General features: G+C 48.4%; 2 protein-coding genes and 1 long non-coding RNA gene across 4 annotated transcripts in view; 1 reads left to right on the forward strand and 2 right to left on the reverse strand.

Moving 5' to 3' along the window:
• Positions 1–14,538: 14,538 nt before the first annotated feature.
• On the reverse strand, positions 14,539–16,960 carry ACTA1 (actin alpha 1, skeletal muscle). Its single transcript, XM_058835615.1, has 7 exons — positions 16,802–16,960; positions 16,579–16,721; positions 16,093–16,417; positions 15,789–15,950; positions 15,381–15,572; positions 15,080–15,261; positions 14,539–14,955 (listed from the first exon to the last, which is right to left on the reverse strand). Exons 2-7 carry the CDS (start codon positions 16,705–16,707, stop codon positions 14,812–14,814), a joined length of 1,134 nt encoding a protein of 377 aa, XP_058691598.1. The 5' UTR covers positions 16,708–16,721; positions 16,802–16,960; the 3' UTR covers positions 14,539–14,811.
• A 2,980-nt stretch (positions 16,961–19,940) lies between these two features.
• Positions 19,941–24,253, forward strand: LOC131577910 (uncharacterized). 2 transcript variants are annotated; one of them, XR_009277332.1, is made up of 3 exons: positions 19,941–20,030; positions 20,137–20,299; positions 23,950–24,253. It is a non-coding gene; the product is annotated as an uncharacterized LOC131577910 (long non-coding RNA). The 2 variants fall into 2 exon arrangements; XR_009277331.1 differs by having other exon boundaries at positions 20,024–20,299.
• Positions 20,768–24,278, reverse strand: part of NUP133 (nucleoporin 133) — a 30,329-nt gene continuing 26,818 nt past the window's right edge. The window contains exons 25-26 of the mRNA XM_058836142.1: positions 22,181–22,269; positions 20,768–21,169 (exon numbers count right to left, since the gene is read on the reverse strand). Coding sequence (XP_058692125.1) covers positions 21,033–21,169; positions 22,181–22,269 — 226 coding nt within the window. The 3' untranslated portion in view covers positions 20,768–21,032. The remainder of the gene's footprint in view (positions 21,170–22,180; positions 22,270–24,278) is intronic.

Genomic DNA, 24,278 nt, shown 5'->3' on the forward strand with positions numbered 1-24,278 from the left:
CACTGGTCAAGATTGCTTTTGCTACTGTTTCTGCTCATATTCCTTTTTCAATCCCAGGCACATCTTCCTCTCCTTCTTTTGGCCCTGGACACCCAAGAGGCTGGTACAGCATTTGCCACAAGCAAGGGATTCATAATCTCCACCATTTAAAGGCTACATCTGTCACTGAGAGAATATAAATTTTGGGGGCAAAACCTATGCTGTAACCCACTCCCTATCTCCCAGCAGTAAAGGAGTGCTGCTTAAATTATGAGTTCTGAAAGGTCAGTCCTTCAGACCACCACTGCTGGGCTAGAGTCAGCCTCTGGGTGATGAGGACAGAGGCTGTTTCTATGGCTTTGGGATGTTTCTTGGAATCTGCATGCCTCACAATTCCCCATATGGTGCCCAGTGCCAGTCCTGCATCTAACAGCAGCCTGCACTGTAATGGATCTGTTTCCCAAGCAGTAAATTGATGGGTGATAACAAATGATCTGTAGAAAACAATTTAATGCTTGAAAAAACTTCACAGAATTTGCAATGAGAAGGCTTGGGAACAAGGCTGGCTCAAGTTCATAAAACCAAATCTGGTTTTAAATATCAGAAATTATTGGCAGCTCAGTGCTGACTCTGGGCTGATTTCACTGTCAGTTTGTGAAATCTTTGTAACCCAATCTCATTGTTCTTCCCCCAGGAAACAAGTGGGTCTTTAACACAAAATAACCTCTCGTCTGAACATAAACTCATTTTAGAGATCCCAGTGCCATGACCATGTGCCTTGAGATTGTTCACTGAAGGCTGCCACAACTATCTCCTTTTTTTCCGAAGCACCTCCAGCACCAGTTCAGAAAATCTAATGTTTTGAAATTCTTTCCCCGGCCACCTTGTGAAGCAGTCCCAAAAGACCCTGCAGCTCCTGATGAGCACACAGGGTGGAGGACGATGCCACAATGGGGACAAGAGGAAAACTGTGCAGGGAGCTCCTGAGGGGGGTTTACCTGCCCTCAGCAGTACCCTGCAGGTGAGCAGGAGCCCCAGCTTCTTGGTGGGGGCCTGCAAAATTTCATCCCAAATAAAGCTGGTCACATCAAGAGCTCAGCTCTGAGCAGGGGTAAGGCTCAGCTGCTGAGCTGAGTTTCTAAACTGCTTTCAAAATTGAAGAGAGGCAGAAGAAAAAAACAGGGAATGGTGGTAAAGAAGGCAAAGGCGAGCTGGAAAATCACATGCAGTAGGCTGGGCACAGGCTGGCAGCTCCCCCTTCTCTCCCTGCTGGCACCTTGGCTTGTCCTCACTTATGCCCATTTGGGATAAGTGCTGGCTCAGAGGATGATCAATGGGATCCCATTGTCCCTGCCTCTCACCCCAAAGATGCTGCCTTCACTGCCTCTTTTAGACTGTGCAGGGGGGAACCTTGCAGGGAGCCTTCCCACGGGGAACCTGGTGGAAACACGCAGCTCAGACTCAGAGAGAGGCGTCCCTAATATGGTCTCAGCCTCGCTGACTGGCTGGGGGCTCCTGGGGGAGGAATGGAGCCCCTTATAAAAGTACCCAGGTCCTCCCACAAAGGCAAACCTCCCTGGACTTCAGCAGAGCTTCAGTGAACCTTGCTCGATATGGGAATTTCATCCACCCTCTGGAGATTATCCAAGCTTTCTTGGGTTTCATATGGCATGAGGTGGTGGCCTGGTCTGTGCGTGACCTGGCAGATGCCAGCAGAGAAAGCCCCTTTCCAAGCAGCACACGGCTCCTGCCAGCATCTCTCTGGAAGGAAACCTGCTGGTATCCCCCTGCCATGGGCTCCTGCCTTGCTCCCTGCTCCCTGCCAGCAGCAGCCCATGCCTCAAAGGGTGCACAGCAGTGCCACCACGCCAGCCCTGCTCACTGCTCTTCCCCACAGCAGAACCCGCAGCAGCTCCTCTTTGCTTTTGCCTCTTCCAAACATGCTCAGGTGCCCTTTTGTGCACTGGAATCACCCCATCCACACCCCAGGCAGCCTCCTTGGCCCCAGGAGCCGTGTGTGGGAGATTCCCTGAGCTGCAGTGCTGACCAGGGCTGCACCCCACCTGCAGCAGGGCCGCAATGTGCCCAGTGCCCGGGTCGGAGCCCCACCGGGGTGGGAGCCGAGCCCTCGGGGCCGGGCCGGGCCAGGGCTGGGGCTCACACGAGCTGGGGCAGCTGGAGCACAGAGATCCAGCCCCAGATGTTTCCCGCAGCACACGCGGAGGACTCCTGGAGGACGGCGTGTGCCAGGGATGGCTCACTGCTGGCATGTCCAGCCCAAAAGGCAGCACGGCCATCCCTCAGGGCCAACGCGAACACATAGCAGAAAGGATGGAGCTTTTCGAACAGGCAATTCTCTGGTTTATCAAAAAAAAGAAAAACGAAAAACATTTGACTCGTTTAGAGAGCAGCTCCCTGACTTGCTCAGAAATATGAAGGCATTATCTGGTGGCTGTGTGTCGGGGCAGGGCTGCGGCGGGAGCACCACAGCCATGCCAGCAATCACGCTGCAGTTGCTCGTCCGGAACAGGGCAGGGGGGGCAAACGCAGCCCCCCGAAATAGCGCTCAGAGTGGGGAGCCAGCCCGGGCAGCCGCCGGAAGGGAAAGAGAAAGAGCCTTGAACAAAATGTCAGCACCACGAAGGCATTTGCTCAGGTCTCCCGGAGGACTGTTGGGATGGAAATGCATGGCACACCTTTAAATGGACATAAAATGTGCCATCGGTGGGGTGGGATCTATTTTTAACCCCTTGGAGTCTGCAGATGTGCAAACCCCCTGAGAGCAGCTCTCGGCAGCTAGAGAGAGAGAGGCGTGTGATCAGCCTTTTGGCTACCGGGCTGGGAAATGCCACCGCACTCAGGGTTCGTTTATCCCCCAGTGAGGAGGGAGATTAAAGTCTTATCGTGCCCCTTCCTTTGCCTTGGTAGCAGCCCCGGCCAGCAGCCTGGGCACACACATACGTGCTAAGCACCGCCGACCGCTCGCCAGCTTTGCAGTTTTCTTTTTGGAAAAGGACTTTCTGTGTCTGGGTAAATAACCTCGGCATCCCTCCCCCCGGCTCTGCCTGTGGGAGGCAGCTGGAAGAAAAGCTGCTGCAAGGCAAGGAAAAGAATCGAGCCACCCGGGGGAGGGCGAGGAGCATGCCGGTGAGCCGCTGGTGGCTGCCGGCGGCAGGACAGCCCTGCGGCAAGGGCTCAGCTCTTCTGTCAGCACCGCTGTGAAGCCATCGGAGCTGCATGTCAGCCACCCTGGCCTGCGGTCTGGCATTGTCCTGCACCCCCTGCCCCTGCCCCTGCCGCAAGGCCAGCAGGCGACACGCAGCCGCCAGCCCAAGCCTCCTCCAGCTGTGTAGTTAAAGCAGCAGCCGACCTCGGCGGGGAGCAGGGTGTGTGTCTGCAGCCCCTCAGCGTGTATTACAAAATACACACTGCATTTTGTAAAATCGCCCATCGTGTCTTAAGGGTTTCCTCGTCACTTCCTGGCAGGAAACCCAGCTGTTCAGCAAAGCCGGTGCTGATTTGAAATACAGAAAAGCAAACGCTACAGCCATTTCTCCAGGTCTCTCCAGATTACAATTTTAATACATTTGTCTCCAGGCACCTGTTTGTCTCCTCTAGTGCTCTCCATGCTAGCCCACTCCAGCAAAGCAGCTTCCTCACAAGGACAGGCACCAAATAGGCCAGCTGCAGCCAAAAAGCAGCTATGGATCCTGCAGCATCCCTGCAAGAAGGGTACCTCAGTTCTGATTTCACGTGGCTTGGCACCCAGATTTCGGTTCTCAGAGGATGGGGAGCAAACGAAACCTGTGCTCTGTGGGAAAAGCCCCAGCTTAAAACACAATATCCCTCTGAGGCACCAGAAATTGTCTCGAGAATGGTTTTGACAAATGGATGCTCTTGAAAAGAACCTGTGCACCACTTGTGAGCTGCTCCCCTGCAGAGGGCTGACATCTGCATATATTGTTTATAATGAATTATCCACTCAGCACGGGGAACCTGTTGGCTCTGGAGAGTGGTGCTAGGCTGACTTTCATCTCTCCAGCCTGCTGAGCCTCCTGTGAACCAGACTTCTCCCTGCAAAAATCCACCATGGTGCCCTGACCCCTTTGTTCCTGTCACCCCACATAAAGTGGCCATCTGTGTCCAGAATACCACATCATCCAGGCTGCTTCTGGAAAATTATGTGCTGATTTTGCCACTGAAGGGGGCCAAGGGTGGTGCAGGGGGCTGTTTCTGGAGCAGAAAAGGAGCTGGTTGTGGAGCTTGTCAGATCCTGCCCCAGCACTGACACTCACCTGCTGCCCCACTTGCTGTGGGTCAGAGATGATGGGCACTGTGAGGAAACTGGGGGGATACAGAAATAAAACACTTTGCTGAGCCAAGCTCCCAGGAGAAGCAAAATGAGCAGGGCATTTTGCTAGCAGTGGCTGATAAGGTGGCTGGCTTTATTCCTGAGAGAGGAGATTGGGAGTTTGGGACTCTGGCCTGTGCTCCTGGCACTCCCACAGCTGTGGGGAATCCTTGTCAACCCCACAATCCTGCTCCCCATGCCCTGCAAGACCAGAGAAACATATTCCTCTGGCTCAAACTAATGAAACACTCATTCATTGGTAGTTGTACAGCCCTATGTGACTGCTTCCAAATGCTGTCCCTGTGGTGCTGAGACCCATTGTCTGCTCCAAAACCCCTTTGGAGGAAGGCACTCAGGATAGGTGAATGAACACTGTGGCAGCACTGCCTTGCTGAGCTGGACAGGAAAGAAACTGTCTTCCTGTGAAGTCCTTCAGAGCCAAACTGAATGTCCAGCAAAAAGCAGCTGTCTCCTGCACACAGAAGGAGGTGAGCAGAAATAAAACCAATTCCTTCAGTCACTGAAGTCTCAGAACCAGGGGATGCTGTAACCCCACTGATCTGCTTTCCAAGGTGCTGGTTTTGGCTGAGGTAGAGTTAATTTTCTTCACAGTGGCTGCTATGGGGATGTGTTTTGGATTTGTGCTGAGCACAGGGTTGATAATATTGAGATGCTTTTGTTATTGCTGAGCAGGGCTTGCACACAGCCAAGGCCTTTTTTGCTTTTGGTACTGCCACACTGGCGAGGAAGTGGGGGAGAATGGGAATCTGGGAGCAGACACAGCCAGGACAGACAAACCGACCAAAGGGATGGTCCAGACCACATGACATCATGTCAGTATATAAAGTAGGAGGAAGAAGGAGGAAGGGGAGGACATTGGGAATGATGGCATTTGTCTCTCCAGGTAACCATTACATGTGATGGGGCCCTGCTTCTGCAAAGGCAGACTCAGGATGTATGTGTGTCCCACATTCAGCCCTCATCTCTCATTTGCCCAGTCATTTGCAGATGACCACCATGGAAAAATGACTGACAGGGAAAGAATAAGATCATGCATTCATCCAAACCACTCTTTAAAAGCAATTTGCATGTGTTTGTCCCTCCTTGCCTGTTGTCTGTGAAGAGGACATGGACAAAACAGGTCAGTACTCTTCCTTCTGCCCTTAGTGGCACCCCTGCTGTGCTTCCCAGTATAATTTCCACGGCATTCCTCAAGTCCTTTTGCCTCATCTCCCTCGTGCTGGACCTACTTGATAACCACTGTGTTATCAGCATTTGGAAACGCGTTTCATTGCAGCTCCAGCCGGATCCCCGGGGAGGAGGATGCAGCTCTGGAGATGTGTCCCTGCTGTCCTGCACATCTAAGCCCTGTCAGCACCGAGGCACCCCACAGCTGCAGCCAGCCGGGGGGCAGTGACCCGGAAAGGGCTCCCGTGTGTGGCAGCGACCAGGGCAGATGCCGGCAGGGACCCCCACTGAGTCTCCTCTCCACTCCATAGCTGCTGCAGGGAGCAGCTCCAGCAGCTCCCCAGCCTCCCTCCAGGCACTGGGCACAGGGAGAAAACCACTGGCTGCTGGGTTTGCTGGCATGCTTCCCTGGAGTAACCTCCCCCTGCTCCTCCACACATCCTGGAACACCTGCAGGGGCTTGGCTCAGACAAATCTTCACTCTTCTTTCTCCGCCTTGTGCCCAGCAGACTGGAGCCATCCACCTCTGCCTCCTGGGCTTGTTCATGGGGAAAAAGCCTAGCAGCACATTTGGTCTGCTCTTCAGAGGGCAGTCAGCATGCAGTGATTTGTTGTGTCCTTTCCAAGTTCTCTCACTCCTCCAAATTATTCCCTGGTTCCCACACCATGCCCCTAGAATCCTCTCCACATCTTGAAGGGCTTGTTTAGCGAGTCAGATTTAGCAAGGCATGACTTTATAAATAGAGAGGGGCATGGTTGGGGACTGTGCAACATGACTCACAAGTGAAACTGCCAGTGAAGAACTTATCAGACATTTGCTTTAAATATTCATTTAGCAGTACCAAACCCTCCTTACAGTTACACCTCCCATATAAAAACACCCTTCCCATATGCAGCCAGTGTATTTATGTTACTTTCTCCAAAGCTATTCCAAAGCCACTTACCCTTGTGCTGGTCAGAGATAAACCAGAGTCAGAAAGGAAAATACCTCCTTGGAGCTTGAGCCTGCCATTGCTCCCAGCACTGCAACTTAGCAATCTTTCCCAGCACAAAGTCAATGGCATAACGATTATGCCATAAAACATTTTCTCTTTTAATGCTTTTTTTTTTTTTTTTCCACCCATGTATGTTATTCATCAAACCTACAACTCCTACAGAACACCTGTGGCCCAAACTTGGGTCTTACTGCTCTTCAGTTTTCTTCTATACCCTCATTTTCTCAACTGATACTTAATTCAGACAGATTCTTCCACAGAAAATGGAGACAAATCAGATGTGAATTATTAGATGAGAAAAAAAATCTCTACAGAACAATCCTATACATGCATCCTATACATTCCATGGCCTCAAGCCGTGCCAGGTTCTGGACCCAGCAGCAAAAGTAATTATTCACTCTTTCTCCTTTCTGCTTCCTCTTGTGATTGCTTTTATTGTTATGGCTTTTTTACTTAATCTGGGACCTGATCAACTAAGAATTTAAAAATTAACCAAATCTGATGGTCCCCCCCACAGCTTCAGTGGGGCTGAACCAACTCCAGCACTCTTGCATAGCAGCAGAGGGGATCTGAGACTGGGTACACGGGCTGGAACTTTGCTGCAATGCTGAAATAGAGCCAATCCAACATGCACAAATAGTAGAAATGAATACTGAGTGTGATGACACTACAGCACCCTGGAGCCTTCTCCATTACTTCTGTGCTGCTGAACATCCCAGACTCCTCCTCTTTACGTGGCTATGCCTCCATCCCAGTGTTTGTCCTGCCCTTGCCCAAACCCCCTGCCCAGGCGCGAGCGTTTCCCCTGCCATCTGCTGACCTTGCAATATTTTCCGTGTTGTTCTTTTCTCTCCCCTTTTTATTTTTAAACGGTGATGCACATTCAGCAGGTGCAACCCCTGGGCTGCCTGTGGTCCTGCCACAGCCTTTGCCCTGGGAAGATGCAACTGGGGAAGAAACCAAGCACCTCCAGTTTGGGCAGAGCTACACCTGATTTCTGGATTCTGATCAAGATTTTGTGACAGGAGTTACATCAACTTTCTGTCAAACAATTGCTTCTCCACTCTGGAACTTGTGCAGCAGGCACTAAAAGAAAATAAAGCAAGGTGTCAGCAGAAGCTAAGTACCTCAAGGATTGAATTGCACCCTTTTTAAGCTAACTTTGGGATTTAGCTCTGAGTTCCACTTAATACCATATTTTGCTGTCTAAGCAGAACCAAACTGCTTTATTAACCTGTCTGGCATTTAACCCATCTAATGTGAATAGAGGAATCATAACACCTTGACCATGCAGTCTTGGCCAGGATGGGCTGTCTTCAGTGGACTAACAAAAATTAAAGAAAGAGGGAATAAATCTCAGAGTAGAAGGTCTAAAATCATTCACCACGTTTCTCCTAAAATATTTATTCCAATAAAGATTTTGCATATTCTCCCTGAGTGTACTGGTTTGAACACTGTAGTCCTCCTAAATTTGCCACCACTATTAGGTTTGAAGAATAATCTTATCAAAAAGGGCTTTTGGAGGCCCAAAATCAAGGAGTCACGCCCAGAACAAGGACAGAAACTGCTGATGTTTTGGGTTGCTGGTGGGAACAGCTTGGGAGGAAGTGGCAGGTCTGGGCTCTCAGCAAGACAAAGGACTTGCAGGGGGGCACAGCCAGAGATTCCCAGAACCACCTCTGGCTACTGCAGCCTCCAGCTTGTGGCTGCAATTGGAAAATGCTCAGATTTCAAGACTTTCTCTGATATTTGTGCCAGGAAACTGGGCTGCATGACTTTCAGAGCTAAATTTAGGATCACAAGTATTTCACATTCCCCAAACACCTTCTATGACAACATCTCAAAACCCTTCATGAGCATTTGCTATTCCTCTTTATCTTCCTTTGAGATGGAAAACAGAAAAGCCACTTTGCTGGCAACAAACAGAGCTATGAATGTTGACTTGCTCATGGTCACAGAGGAAAACAGTGATGGAGGCTTGGTATGGGAAAGGAGAAAGGAGGAAGAAAACCAACTTTCCGAACTGAACTGCTTGGTTCCTGCAGTCACAGAAACAGGGCCTGTCACCTTCTGCAGTGCTGCTGGGATTAAGTAGGAATAACACCATCACTACTTCCAAATGATTTAGATAAGGAATTTCTGGTAGCTCTTAGTTGATTTTTTTTTTTCCTAGTGTTGAGAATAAGGGGTTCCAGGACAAGAAACCCTTATAGAGAAAATACTCAGCCTTTGGAAAAGTACCTCGGGCTCCCCATACCACTCTGAAAAACTTGTGGCAAGAAATTGGGCAGCTTTAGCACCTGAACCTCCTAATTTTCGGCACGGAATGTAGTGCAGGACAGGCAGAGCTCCCCGCAGTGCCCTTTGGTTGTGTTCTGCAGGCAGGTAGCCCAGTGACAGCATTGCTCAATGCTAGCAACCTGGATCTGGTTTAGACTCTTATGCCTCTGTTATTGTAACTAATTGTCATGGTTATTGTTGCTGAAGGGAATTAAACTACCTTACAGATCAGATACAGTTGCCCTGCAAAACCTTGTGGGCTTCTTTTGCGTTGATCTGCTTCAGATCTCCTCCCAATTGCGTGGTCCCGTCCTTCCCTCTGCAGGCAGCCACAGGGAGGTTTGGGAAGGGCAGGACTGTTCTGTCGCTGTCTGCTCCCCCAGCACGGCTGGCAGTGCTGTGCTTCTTGCATTGCTCCAGCCTCCAGCGCTTCCCCCGCTCTCTGGCTGTCCCCTTCCCAGCTCTGACCTACCCCAGGCAGCACCAGCAGCTCAGCCACCGCAACTGGCAGTGTCAGCTCTCTTTATTTTGCACTCAAATCGATGAGATGGTGTCTGTGTCCAGGAGGTTTGAGGAAGCAGTGGTGTGGGACGAGCGGTGACACCACTGTGATCAGTCTGCCCACGGGAGCACCCTTGTCCCTGCCTGCAGGCACCAGGACAGCTCTTCCCCCGGGAAAAGAGCAGAGCTACGTCCGTGCAGAGATCCCCTCACACACCTGTTCCTGAGGCCTTACAGCACTTCTGCTTTGGACAGAGGACAGCCCAGCAGAAGTGTGACAAGGTGTGACCTCCACTGCAAATGCATCCCAGGTTCTCCTGCCTTTGTGAGCCAGGCTCAAGGGTGATGCCTGCTGATGCTGACTTTGGGCTGCTCATCTCTGAGCATGTGTGAGAGTCTTCTTTCAAGGCGATCTTCCCCCTTTTCCCTCCTCCCTCCAGCAGCAGATTTCTCAACTTTAAAGCCTTGTTTACCCTGGAACAGAGAGAAGCTGCTGGAAGCCAAGCAGTGAGGGCACAGGGGAGCAGGGAGTGTTTGTTTGGAGTGAGTTATGGGTGGGAGTGATGTGCCAAGGAAGAAAACTGCTTCCAGGGAGCTATATATATGCAGCTCCCTGAGGTGGGGTTACATAGAGGCTCATTCCCGAGCTGCCTGTGGCACTCCCTGCACATCAACAGCCAGAACTGCCTCCAAGCTGCAACTTTATTTTCAGAGCGTGGCCTTGAGCAGCCGAGACAAGACGGGGTTTGGCTGTGGTCCCTGCAGGCACAGAGACTGAGCTGCCCAGAGTCACCACAGTGTGGGGGTTTGCACACTGCTGGCCCCGGCTCTGCACAGGGCAGGGGAGTGTCAAGGCTGACAGGGTGCCCTGGAGGGGGGGGAAGAAGGAGACAAGTGGGGAAATGAAGGGTTTCTCCAACATCTGCTCATTCCCAACACACACAGCACACAGCAATGCTTTGGCTTTCCCTGCTGCACTGCAATCAGCAGCTGCTTTATTTTTCAGATCCTGGACAAATGAAAAACAGAGTGTCTGCAAGCCACAAATACAACTACTTCCTAAAGCCTGCAGCCAGAACTTGTTGGTCCCTCCAAAATATGTTCTGGCCATGAGGGTCTGAAGAGGATCCCCAAAGCTGCCAGCAGTTCCCAGGGAAGTGTGCAAGGCTGGGGGACATTTTGAATGGTCCTGTTGCTAAAACAGCCGATGTTGACTGGCATCTGCCCCACGTGGAAGCCCTGCACGCCAGCACTGCCTGCAGTTATCCACTGGCTGATCAATAGGTTAGAGTCACCCTTGTGTACTAAACTTTCCAGCCCCAGGAAATGAGCCATGAAAATCTATACAATTGTATAGCTCTTTGATTATTGCTTTTTAAAGAAAAATGCCTGTTAGATTCAAAAACAAATAAATAAACAAATAAACCCTAACAAGAAATGTTCTGTTCAATTCTTTTCCCTTGTGGATTAACAAAATAGAAAAAGCACAAAATTCTCCTATAAAATAAAATCATTAGACTCTTTGAAGACCTTAATTTTAATGCCTCACTTTCAGAAATAAAGATTGCAACAGAATTTTTTGCTTAGGAGTTTCCTGTGAGAAGTGGTGATAATTTTCAGGTGGCCTCTATTTTGTCCCTTTAGTAAAACTCATTGAATAAATACTACATGGGAGACACACAGTCAAAGGAGTGAACAGTGGGGCTGCACTGATGTCCGGTCTGATTCCCTCAGCAAATCCAAGCCCAGTAAGTACTGTGGGTCAAAGCGCTTTTTGTTTCTGCAGTTTTGGAACCCAAGGGGAGAAGCATGCTGGGGTGCCAGTTCCCTTTGCACAAAGCCATCACTTTTGTGGGAGGGTAGCCCATCCTGGGCCACATTCTGGTCTCTGTGCAAATGCAGATTTCCACTTTAGCAAAATCTGTACCAAAATAAAATTAGGAAACCCTTCCAGTGTGGTCATCTTCTCCAGAATTTCGTTTTCTCTTTCATTCACAGGTCCCTCAAGACTTTCCCTCAGAGCCCAGGCTTTCCCTTAGCTCCTTATATAACTGAGGTAATGGCCCAGGCATCTGCAGATCTGGGGGAAGCTTACACCAAAACCCAGTCATGACTCTTCCTCCCAGGCTCGTCTAAACAGCCCCACATAATTTTTGTCCTTACAAGGACTCCTCCTCTCTCAAGATTTTCCATCCCTTGGTGATATTTGGACCAAGGGCAGCTTCTTGCATTGCTTGCTGGATTTAAACTTCAGTTATGGAGGGTTGTCCAGCACTGGTCCAGCCCCGGGTCCACATGGTTGTGGAGCAAGCAGTGAGCTGCAGCCCCAGAGGGTGTTTTTGGTGCAAGCAAGAGCCAATCCCCTTCATTAGCCTCCCTCCCACAGTACATGAGTGTCCTGCATCCTTCCTTCTATCCCCTTTTACTCCTCTGATGTCCCATTTGTCCCTTTGCCTTTCTCAAAACAGAGGATGCTGATCTTGGGGATCCTTTGGGTCCTGGGGATCCTTTGCCTGCTGCCAACAGCACTGTTAGAGGTGCAGGGAGGGTAATGAAATTATTGAGAACTGCGCAGCAAAGACCAAACCCAGACTGCTGTGCACAAGCAAAATTTTCCAAAACACCTTCTCAATAATGGGGCTTGTGAGCCATATGGAAATCCAACTCACCTGTTTCCAAACAATCTTGTCTTCAATTGCTAAAAATATTAAGGAAAACCTCAAGCCCAAATAGAAGACTGGTTTCGGAATAAAGAGAGTGTCTAAGTTTGAAATTAAAACCTAAACAGGGTGGTTTCATAGGCTTAAGACTCATGATATCCCTGCTCACTGATTAAGCAACAAAAACAACAAACCAGTCATTTGTAAGAATGTACTTTAGGGGACTTAGCTTCAGCTGGATGGAATTGGCACTGAGGCTGCTGGGAATACCTGAAGCTGGGGGTCAGAGTGAGAGAAAATGCTGCTGTTAGAGGCAGCAGACAATGATGTGCCAGTGGCAGAATCAGCCTCACTGTGGCAGTGCCTGTGCCACACCCTGACTGCTGAAGGACTTACCTCTGTCCACAGCTGTGCTCATCAGGGGTCCTAAACCCAAATTTGGCACTGCAAAATATAGGTCTTTATTCAGAAGGACTAAGCATCTCCTGATCCCTTTGATTTTTATCAGGCTAGAGATGAGTGGCTGGCTCACCATCACTCCCCCTTTCAAAAATCAGCCTGTTCCATTGTGGGTTTAGGACCATAAATTAAAAATATAGGTGAAAAGTGGAGTCTGTGAATGTTGTCTAACTCATGAGGCTACTCTTCTAAGCTAACTTTTATCTGTGTCTCTAAATCAGTCTTTTAATTAAATAACAGAAGCAGGTCTTAAAATCCATTTCATAGCACCACCCAAGCCACAGCTGAACCTGAGATCAGGGGTCAAGTACTGAGGACTTAATGTTAGGCACCTCTCAAAATCCCAAGGGAGCTGACTGATGGAGTATGTGCCACTACACAAATGGCAATAAAAATTTGTGTTTGCTTTTTGAGAAGCAGCTGTTTTTTGGGAAACAACTGGCTTCCAGTCCATCCCCAGTCCCTGAGAGCCCTTAGGGCTGCCCCGTGGCCCTCCCTGTCCTCAGATACCAGGGAAGGACCAGGGCAGCTCCTCCCACAGGCTTTCGCTTTGGGATGGTGCTAAACAAGAAAGTGAACTCGTGTGTGGCTCTCACTTTAATGCAAATAAAACCAGTCAAAGTGCGAAACAAATGCACCCTTAGCACAGCCACAGCAGAGCAAAAAACCTTCCTGGGCTACAAGTTTATCTGAAAATCATCTTTTTTTCCCCTAGTACTGCTGTCTCCCACAGCAAAAGAACACCCCAAAACTCAGGCACTGAGTGGGATGGCACAGTTTAATAATCTCATTTATTATTCTTAGGTCCTGCAGCATTCTATGGATTCCACCTGATTTCTTGTTTGGCGGCAGGATAGGAGCATTATAGGGAGACATCTCTGGCTCCAAAAGCCCTGCCTTTAGCAGGACTCACTAACAGGCTGTAAGCCCTTCCTTCCCTCCCTTGGAACAGGGTATTGCTTTTAGACACCTCTTGTCCTGGTTGCTTCAGGTTAATTTGGAGAGGCTCCATATCTAATTTTCCCTATTTCACTGGGGCTGCCCACACTTCTGGGTTCACTTTAGCATAGGTCTTGCCAGACATTTGACACAAAGGTACAACAGAACTAGCCTTGATATCACCTTTTGCAATATTAATTTACATTCCCAATTTAGCCATCAAATCTCTTCCCAGAAAATCACAATTGTGAGCAAATAAAAATTCCTGCAGGGTCCTGTGCTCCAGAAGTCCTCCTCCTTGAAAGGCTGATGGCTCTTGCACATATGCCCTGAGCCAGGAAGATGTGCCAAGCCTGGTGGGACTTTAGGATGGCTCCCAGAGAGAGTGAAGCTCCCAGAGAGAACACCTGGAGTGTGTGTGTGTGTGTCTCTCTATGAATGCTGGAAATAGAGGGGGGTCCTGGATCCCCCTCACCCCACTAAGAGAGAAACGAGACAGGCCAGGAGCATCTTTCCCTCCTCCCGTTCTGCTCTGCCTCCTCATCGGCAGCCAGGGCAGGCAAACACTCCCAGCAAGGGGAAGCCCCTGGGATTTTCCTTTGCTCCTAGGGAGTTCCTGAGTACGGGATGTGATCCCGGGAAGGGCTGGTTCGAGGGGCCGAGGAGGGGGTGGTCCCTTCTCAAGCAGCTCCTCGTGTGTGACCACTGGCAAGGGCAAGCGTGTCAGGCAGGGTGAGGAAGTGGCCCTGGCTGCCCTCAGGCCCCCAGGGACAGCACGATGGCAGGTGGGTTTCCCATAAGTGGAGTGGAAAGCTCTTTATTTAACCTGCACCCGCCACCTGCCCTCAGCTCCAGCCTTGCCTTCCTCGGGAGCATGCCAGGGCTACTTTTTTGGCAGGCTGAGCAAAAGAATTATTTTGCAAGCAAAGGCTCCAGGTAACCCCTTCCCGCCCGGGACTGGTGCTCTGCAGAGTGTCAGGGCACACCCCTTGCAGCAGCGTGATGCAGCCACCCCGCCTTGCCCTCAGTGCCACCCAGCAGCCTGCACCCCAAGGGGGTCACAGAGCCGGCTGGGGCCCTGTCCCCTCCCCAGTCCTGCTCCTGTCTGGGGAGTCCAGCCCCACCGCCCTCACGCTACGTCCACAAGCGACGGAAGAACCCGAGCAAATGACGACAGACAACGGCATCAGGGGGTGACAGAATGACTGATGATTTAATGCTTCTTGAAGTTTTTTGTTTCCTTCCACAGGGCATTGGTTTTAAAAACAAACAAAACGAGATAAAATAAATTAATTTATGTACACTTTACATACACTGTGTCACGTGGAGCTTTGCAGCAACAGTAACCAGAAATCCTTACAAAATAGAAAGTTACATGGCTGTTGCAGGCCCTTGGCCGCCTGCAACCTTCAAGGTTGTCATCCTGAGCATGGTTGGCAAAGTGATCATGTAAACATGTTTAGAAGCATTTACGGTGGACAATGGATGGGCCAGCTTCATCGTATTCCTGCTTTGTGATCCACATCTGCTGGAAGGTGGACAGGGAGGCCAGGATGGAGCCGCCGATCCAGACGGAGTACTTACGCTCAGGTGGGGCAATGATCTGGAAAACACCAAGAGAGCTGAGGTGAGCAAACACGACTCTGCTGCGGGCGGCAGCCCCAGCACAGCCGCAGGCAGGGCGGCAGGAGAAGGCTGCTCCCAGCACCTTCGTGCTCCAGCCTTACCTTGATCTTCATCGTGCTGGGGGCCAGGGCTGTGATCTCCTTTTGCATGCGGTCAGCAATACCTGGGTACATGGTGGTACCCCCGGACATGACGTTGTTGGCGTACAGGTCCTTCCTGATGTCAATGTCGCACTTCATGATGCTGTTGTAGGTGGTCTCATGGATACCTGCGGACTCCATACCTGGGGGCAGCGGGGGGAAACAGGCAGGCACAAGTTAAGGGCAAAACGAGAGCTCCGTGTGGTGACTCTGGGGAGAGGAGAGAGCCACCGAGGGAAGGGACAGGGAGGGAGGCACGCACCAATGAAGGAAGGCTGGAAGAGGGTTTCTGGGCAGCGGAAACGCTCATTGCCGATGGTGATGACCTGCCCATCAGGCAGCTCATAGCTCTTTTCAAGGGAGGAGGAAGAGGCAGCGGTGGCCATCTCGTTCTCAAAGTCCAGCGCCACATAGCACAGCTTCTCCTTGATGTCACGGACAATCTCACGTTCAGCTGTCAGAGGGAAGCAAAGGCATCAGTGTTTGCAGAGGAGGAGGAGCAGGGAGCACTTGCACTGCCTCCATAGGTCTGCTGGGACTCCAGACCCCCAACCACACATCAGCTCCCACCAGGGACTGTTTTTGGGACTTGCAACGGGGTAAGAGCATCTCTAGGAGCGCGAGGGTTGGAAGCCAGAGGGAACTTTTTGGAGGAGGGAATGTTGCTTACCTGTGGTGACAAAGGAGTAGCCACGCTCAGTCAGGATCTTCATCAGGTAGTCCGTGAGGTCCCGGCCGGCCAGATCCAAGCGCATGATGGCATGGGGCAGGGCATACCCTTCATAGATGGGGACGTTGTGTGTCACACCGTCACCAGAGTCCAGCACGATACCTGGGGAGACAAGAAGCAGCCATCTGAGAGATGTGGCCCACAGAGGGTCCTGCCCTGGGGGGCAGAGCGCTCATCAGATGTAGGGGAGCAGTCCTGGGTGTCCTTGCTTGGGGAAGAGGGGCCAGCAGGAGTTTGCACTCACCAGTGGTACGGCCAGAGGCATACAGGGACAGCACAGCCTGGATGGCCACATACATGGCAGGGACGTTGAAGGTCTCAAACATGATTTGGGTCATCTTTTCACGGTTGGCTTTGGGGTTAAGGGGGGCCTCAGTGAGCAGAGTGGGGTGCTCCTCTGGGGCGACGCGCAGCTCATTGTAGAAGGTGTGGTGCCAGATCTTTTCCATGTCGTCCCAGTTTGTGATGATGCCATGTTCAATGGGGTACTTCAGGGTCAGGATACCTCTCTTGCTCTGGGCTTCATCCCCTACGTAGGAGTCCTTCTGACCCATACCCACCATGACGCCCTGCGGGGGGGGAGAGCGGGGGCTCAGCAACCTCTCCACGGGCAGCACCACGGGGCTCCCCAGCAAGACGGGAGGATGCGGCGGGCCGGGAGGCAGCAGGGATCCGCAGCCACGGCTGCGGCAGGGCGTGCGGGGAGGTTCGGAGGGGGAGCGCGCCGTACCTGATGGCGGGGGCGGCCAACGATGGAGGGGAACACGGCCCTGGGGGCATCGTCCCCGGCGAAGCCAGCCTTCACCAGGCCGGAGCCGTTGTCGCACACGAGCGCGGTGGTCTCGTCCTCGTCACACATGGTCTCGGCTGTGTCTGCGGGGGCACAGGGCGCCGGGGCTGAGCCTCACGGCCGGCCGGCAGCCGCGGGCGCTGGCGGCGGGGCCGGGGCTTACCTGGGCTGGCTGCGGGCTCCGCGCGTCGGGCAGAGAGAGAGGCTCCCGCTCCTCGCCGGGTCACTCGTGGCCGCCGCGGCCGCCGCCGAGCCTTTTATCACGGCGGGCGGCGGCAGCGACCGGCCCCCAGGAATGCGGCCCCGGCCGTCCCCATATTTGGGCGTCGGGCCCGGCGCGGCCCCGGCCCGGCGGTGCCCAAAGAAGGCGCTCCTGGCCCCGGCCCAGGTGAGCCGGGCCCGGCCGTATAAGGCGCGTCTGCCGAGCCCCCCCCGCCACCGCCCGCGGCCGGGGCCGAAATAATCCCCCGGCACCACCGGCCCCGTTAAGGGCAAAGCAGGTGGGGGCGGCCGGGAGCCCCGCGGGGCTCAGCGGGGCAGGAGGCGAGCGGCCATCGGCTCCGCGGCCACCACGTGCCAAGGCTTGGGGCTGCGAAGGGAAGCGCTTCTCTCCCGGGTCTTTCCCATAGCTATAGGCGAGCCCAGGGGTTGAAAGGGAACTGGGAGAGAAGTGACAAGGTAGATCCCTGGTTTGCAGGGCACGCGGCGACAGCCCGTGCAAAACCCACAAATTTACACATCAGGTTAAACCGTGCGTCGTTTCCTTGCTGTGATTTAAAAATGGAAAATAAATGCACGGGATAACATCTGTCAGACAAATGCCTGAAGAGAAGCCCGGTAAAGGATTAATCCTGGTCTGATCCCAGAAGCCTGACGTAGTCGCGAATGCTGGTGCCATTACGAGTGCCCATTGCTGGCCGCTGGCAGCACAGGAACCCTTCAGCTATCCCCGTGGCTCACCCTTTCCAAAAGGAGCACACTCTCACAGACAAGTCATCTCTGACGAGCTGAAGGTACTATGCAAGTGAAAAGGAACAGTTCATCTCCTTCAGCTATGGGTATTTAAGCAGAGATTCCATGTGGGACACTTGGAAGATTTTACAGATACTTGGTTTCCAACTGAAAGAAGAGGCAGTAATGCAAGCGGATTTGCAGCCCTGACACTATGTTGGTGCAAATCAACCTTCAAGATCTTCTCTGAAGGCACAATTGGTCAAGTGTAAATCCTTTGAAAGTGTAGGGAGTCGGGCAAGAAAGAATAGTAGGCTAGAAGCACTGTGCTGTGAGGAGTCTCCTGCGAGCGATGGTACTTCTGCAGGTGATTTCCTCCACTGCATGGCAGAGCAGTCAGCTCAACAGAGAAACAACTTTCCTCTGTTTAACTTCTGCATCCTCCAGGTTGGCAGCAATCCTCTTTACCTCTGGCAGCCATTTAATTCCTTCTGCTATAGATTTTGAATTCTTGTCAAGTTACTGAATTATAATGTGCTCTTCTCTCGCTCTGTTCCTCAACTTGTATTATCCTTCAGTTGTCATCAACAATTGGCAGCACAAAAATCGGAAGCCTGAAAGCACTTAAAGGCATCACAGCCACCAAATCTATTTACAGAACTACAGTGTTTCGCTGTGGTTTCCAAAATACGGTCGGTTGTGTTGAATCAGAAATCAAGTAACAGAAACCCTAACGTCGCTGAAAGATAAACATCCTTAATGAAACATGATGAAAGCAAAAACCCTCTCTATCCCCCCTGTTCCCTTTTATTTTTTCTCTACCCCAATCTAGTTTACAGCGAAGTGCCCAAATGGCAATGTTAAATCCTCCCACTTCTGAGTAAAATATCATTTTCTGCAGGTAGATCTGATGCTTATCTGGAGTCACTAAATGAATGTGGTTTTTGTCTCGTCAGAAGGCAGCTGGAGTTAGTTTTCAATACAGGGCACAAAGAACTCACTATCCACCATGCATAGCTCTTGAAATCGATCACAAATGACAACTTGTAAACTTTCCTGCTGCTCTAGCGACAGCAAAGGATGCGAATATGTACCTCTATGTACCTCTCATACTTCTGTGTGCTCCCATTACTGAGAAAAATAACTATTAAGGAAACAACGTATATCCTTATTCAAGAGGAGCTATACATCCCCCTTAGGCAGTTTTAACCCTCATCTTCTTGTCACAAGTTTGTTTTTGTTACACTTAGAAACAACCTAGAGAGGTGGCATTTGCCACCTTCCATATGCAGTGGTAAATGAAGGCATCCTCCTGGAGCAGTAATCTGAGACAGAGTTCTGCACCAGCACAGCTTATTACATAATGAAGCAGAGGACAGAGAGGAGGAATAGCCCTGAATCCCAGACTCTTCAAACTTTCCAACAGAATAGAGAACCAGTTCAACATTACTAGTACAAGGACATTAAACATCTGTTTCGACATGGAAGTTATTTTAATGAGGCTTTGTTTAAGTAAACTCATTGCAAGTAGCCTTCTGTTTTGGCAATAGTCAGACGGAAAGCCATTGTATAAATGCCAACTGCCTCCCAACCCAGCAGTGAAGCAGTTGAAAACCCTACACAGTTCCTCCTTCCCCAAAAACCTGGAGAATGCTTTTACACCAACCATTAAAAACATCACCAACAGAGAAGCCAGGTATTTTGAAACAATGGATAAGGGTGATCAGAACCGCCCGCACCTGGAGCAAGCTTTCCAGGGCTTGCCCCACTACTCCTGACAGAACACAGATCTGGCCAACAGTCTAGGAAGATGTGAGATATCCCCAAAGTGATTTATGGTGGACAGTCAGTTAAAGAGATTCCTCTTCAATCAAAATTTAAGAGTCTAGGAAAAGTTAGGGCAGAACATACTTTGGCAGGGGCAAGCAATCATTTATTCTATTAGTCCCTTTCTCCCAAAACTCTGGTAAGTTTATCGATGTGGAACCACCCCCAAAGTGCCATTCAGGCGAACAAGTGGAACTCCTCCAAGGCTTTAAACGAGCAACTCCTTTGAAGCCAGAGCTGGGAGTTATGCTCACACTTCTCAGCCATGCAAGACTGCAGAAGAGCAAAGTTAGCTGCTTAGAACAATCTTAGAAGATGACTGCTAGTGCATTTCTTTCCCATATTAGTTTGAACCTCTACATAAATCTATTCTTCCAAACATGTTCAGACTCTCAGCCCAGCTTACTGTATTAGTACAGGGAGGAGGGGAAGCCACGGAAGGGGAGCTGTGCTTTTAAAACTAGAAACTGGATTCTCTTCAACCAATTTAACTTCTGACCTTCTCAGCTGTTAGATCAAGTTGTTGCAGCAGGCATGGAGCCAGACAAGTAAAACATAAGGGCGTGCAAAGTTGCTCTGCAGTTTCTGGCTCTTGAGCTACCTGCAAAAGAAAGGTGCAACACATCAGATTGCAGTAACTTTTATTGGAAGACTAAATTCTGCTGTTAATCAGGACAATTGAGAAACTGATTATTTTTATTATTATTATTCCCACGTCAGAGATAACTAACTGAGGCAGTGGGGTTAAAAAGGAAAGAAGTAGCGCCTACCGGTAGAGACCAAGGCATGGAAGGAAGATCATGCTGTACTCCCACACTTTCCTAACTGCTTTCGAGGTTTCTTCTGAGCCTAGGCACAAGCAGTTGCTGCGAATGACTGCACGGTGAGCTGCTAATCCCATTTTACATGTATGCTAGAAATAGCTTAAAGGGAAGTTAAATGGATACCATACTAAAATGTTTGGAAAAAGTTTAATTCAACAGATATGAACTGAAAGAATGGAGTATTTACTGGACCAGAAGGCTTTGAATGAGAGCTGTGCTTTATTCCTTTCTGTCACAGACAAGCTGAGGGATCAGTGACAAGCCAGTTACTGTTTTTGTGCTAGTAACCTTTAATACAAAAACTGAAATAACCTAGCTTCTACAGCAGGAAGTGTTGTACAAAGAAAGAGTGAAGTTACCTGATAGAATAACCTGTTTCTTAAGTAATGAACGCAGTCACCCCGCATTAGTGTGCTCACTATTTTCTCTCAACTGAAAGCACAGCCCCAGTGGTGACAACACAAGTCTCCCACCCTCTGCAGGAGAGGGTCCCTGCATTTATTTCACCCTGTATGTCTGTGTAGCTTTGAGTCTCAGACAGGAAATGTTCTAAACAAAATACAGAACAAAACAAGTTTATGAAAAGCACAGAAAATGAAAACTTTATTTTTACTTTGCCTGAAAACACAACTTTGAGTCCCCTGACTAAAGCATCAATGTCTATACATTTAAGACCAAGTATATTACTCATACTTTATCACAAAGTTTTAGCAGAAAACCAAATGGAATATAAAAAAGTAAACATGAATTCAACAGTTCTTTAAAAAAAGTATTTTAAAACCCCAGTGAGAATCATGCTTGTCCCTGAACGTAGTGTTCATAGTTTGCTTTTAACACAAATTCGAAGTAAGCGTTGTACTTCAAGTTGCCGAGTTCATTTGCTTGAAGCAAGTCCTTCACCTCTGGTAAATACTCACTTAACTGAACTCCTACAAAACAAAACCATTTATTACAACACTGATTAAGGTACTTTGCATTAGCAGCTAATATAATTTTTAAGTAAACACCTATGCCTGCCTCACAGCTAAATTACTCTTTTGGAATTGGGAAGCACTGATTCTATTATACACATCAAGAAATACAATAAAACTTAAATAGCCTGTAAAACAGAGTTAATATTTTTTTTATCCAGAGTTCAGTAATTTAATGATTAAACCAAAATTCAAGTCTTTATATAACATGTCACCAAAATAGAAATTAAATAAAAGAAAGAGAAAAGAAAGCTCAGTTCTACAATAACTATTTATCAGTTGCAACAGTTCCAGTGTAGGGTGTGCAAGTCTTACAAATGCAAGGAAATTGATAGGATCGAACACACAAAAATGGAACTGTTCAGAAAAACTGAAGTTTTGTCTTTTTCACATGAAGCCTTATGCGATCTGCAAAAAGTTCCTATGCAGTAATATTTAAACCAGGCTTTGACCCTCAGTTGCTTCCCTTCTCTCCCTCCCTCCTCCAGCTGTAAATTCCATGGCCATAACTACCCACTAGCTGTAAGTGGAGAATGGGAGGTGTATTTTGTTGTTTCGGCTTCTGGAGAGGGAAAACAAAAGCAAAAAAAAAAATTGGCTAGAACAGATTAAGTTCTACTGAGCAACAGTCAATTAGTTATTACCCTGTATCTTACAGAAGAGACATATTTACCTCCAGAAGACCTACTTTAGTGTACAGTAAGCAACTGCTAAAAATCTGTTGAGTGCCCCACTGAGCAAATAACTTAAGGATACTAAGATTATAACCAAGAAATCTGCTAATCTCTTATTCCCCTGAACAGTTTACAGAGATAGAATTAGCTCCAGATTATTTTAACTGCCTAATGGAATTATTTTTTTATTACTCTGAGAATTTAATAATGCTAATTTTTATATATTGGTGTTCATCTTAAGCAGCTTTTGAAACAACAGTTTCAAGACATTTAATTATATTTAAGTACACTTTACCTTCTTTCAATAGCTTTTGTAGTATTTTCACAAATATACTATCTTTAGATGCTTCAATTGGATCATCTCTACCATCTGAACAGGACCATCTGCAAGTCAAAGAATAATTTTGGGAAAGAATTACACAGACAAAATAACAGGAAAACTATCAAGGAAAAAAAAAAACACAGGAAGATTAGATAAATTATTAAAGGTGATTAATACATGTCCTTATGGAAGCATCATGTGCTTGGTTATAGCTCAAAGCAAGAGGTTTTTTCTACCTTGTGTTCATTAGTCTTTATTCCAAAGGTAAAACTGGAATGAAACTGCACTACTATAATGTACTCTAGTTAGGAAGAGAACAGAAATGTTTCCCATCTTCTGAATGGTTAACAATCCCAACCAAACAACATTATTTCTTTGATATAATAAAAGTATTATCCACTGAGATAAGAACTACCTATTCTCAGCAATTATATTTTACAACTGAGGTGATGAAAGCGTAGATTTAGTTTTTTGGTAGAATAAAGCAAGAGAAGAAATTCTCTAAGGTGGAAAAAAATCAAAACAAAAATCAAATACTGAGAAAAGAAATGGGGAAAAAATTTGCAAAATCTAAGTTGCAGGCCTGTAACAGCACACACAGTCACAAAACAAAAAGTTTATCTACTTTGTGATTAAATTTGAATACTTATGAATATCAGTTTCATCTGTGATACCAAAAAAAAATCCCAAACAGATTTTGTTAAGAGGATGATTGCTTTAAATGACACTTTTTCATCCTTGCAGAGCTTTATATTCACCAGTTTAAAGTCAACACCAATCTAACTTGTTTTGCTGTGGTTCTAACCTTTCAGTTGTTAAAATTTCCTGTTCCATGTGCTAAGCTGTCAGACAAAACTGGTTCTCATATCACTCCCTAAACTACCACGGGCCCGTGGGACATACTTGTAACAGATCTGGACCTGGATCCAGAAGCTATTATTGACAATTCCTCTGTACATCACTGGTTTTACCCTGGATGTCTCTTCAGCTCCTAAATGTCTAGGATTACATCTTTGATTCCACTGAGAAAAATGTGAGGAAAGGAGGGAGGGAAGGGGGATTTTCTCTTTGGCACAGAGAAGGATAGTGAGGACACTAGCAGAGCATCAGAAGCACACTCAGCAAGACTCTCCATCCTACCTAAGAACCTTACCACCATCTGTAGCCCTAAAGTTAGAAACCACAGGTCATCCTTAAAAGTAAGTTCTGTCACATCTCGAATGTTTACTTTTGCACACAGATGAAAGTTAACACCACCTCTCTGTAAGCCTTTCTGAGCCTTGCTGGACTGGAAACTCAGCTGGGACATCAAGATTTCTACCCACTATTCAGTGTGAAGTGTGCATCTCAAATTGCCCCTGGCTAGCGGTCAGTGGCCAAAATCTTATCAGCATTGTACGTGTCTGAACCGTTAAAATACCAAATTCAAAATCCCGTGCTTGTCTAGGGTAGATAGATCATAAACCAGTAACTGGACAGGTGCCATGTAGGAGATCTGAATTCTTCTGTCTTTAAAATAACAGGAAGGGAAAACATTTGGAATAGTGTGAATGTCTTTCTGCTTATTATTTGTGTTATATGTGGACATAACTTAGTCATGCAATTAGGAATTATTTCCTAGACACCACTGCCTTTTGGAATCTATCCTATGCGTGTGAATCCAAATGCTGCTTATTTCCATTCTAATCACAAATGGCACACTGCATTTGGAATGTACTCTCTCCTCATCTTTTTTTCCTTAGGTCCCTCTTGGAACATAGGTGGGAGTTAGAAAAGCCTGAAGACTTCTGAAAGAAAGGAAAGGGAGGAAATGCCATTTGCATTATTTAACCTGGGAGAGACCAGCATCACTCATGAGAAGATTCTTGTGACCAACTGGATTCTGCCTCTATTTGGTTTTGAACATCCATAAGAGTGGCTCTTCTAAGCACTATTTAGGCTTTGATCTCTTACAGCCAAGAATGCAGTTTTAACTCAGAAAGGTGATGAAATTGCCAGTGTGGTTCAATGGCAAAACCCAAGTGAAATAAAAGCTGGCAGGAGTGACCTCTGGTTATGTTATCTTATTAAA

Source organism: Poecile atricapillus, chromosome 3 (genome assembly GCF_030490865.1).
Source record: "Poecile atricapillus isolate bPoeAtr1 chromosome 3, bPoeAtr1.hap1, whole genome shotgun sequence".
NCBI lineage: Eukaryota > Metazoa > Chordata > Aves > Passeriformes > Paridae > Poecile > Poecile atricapillus.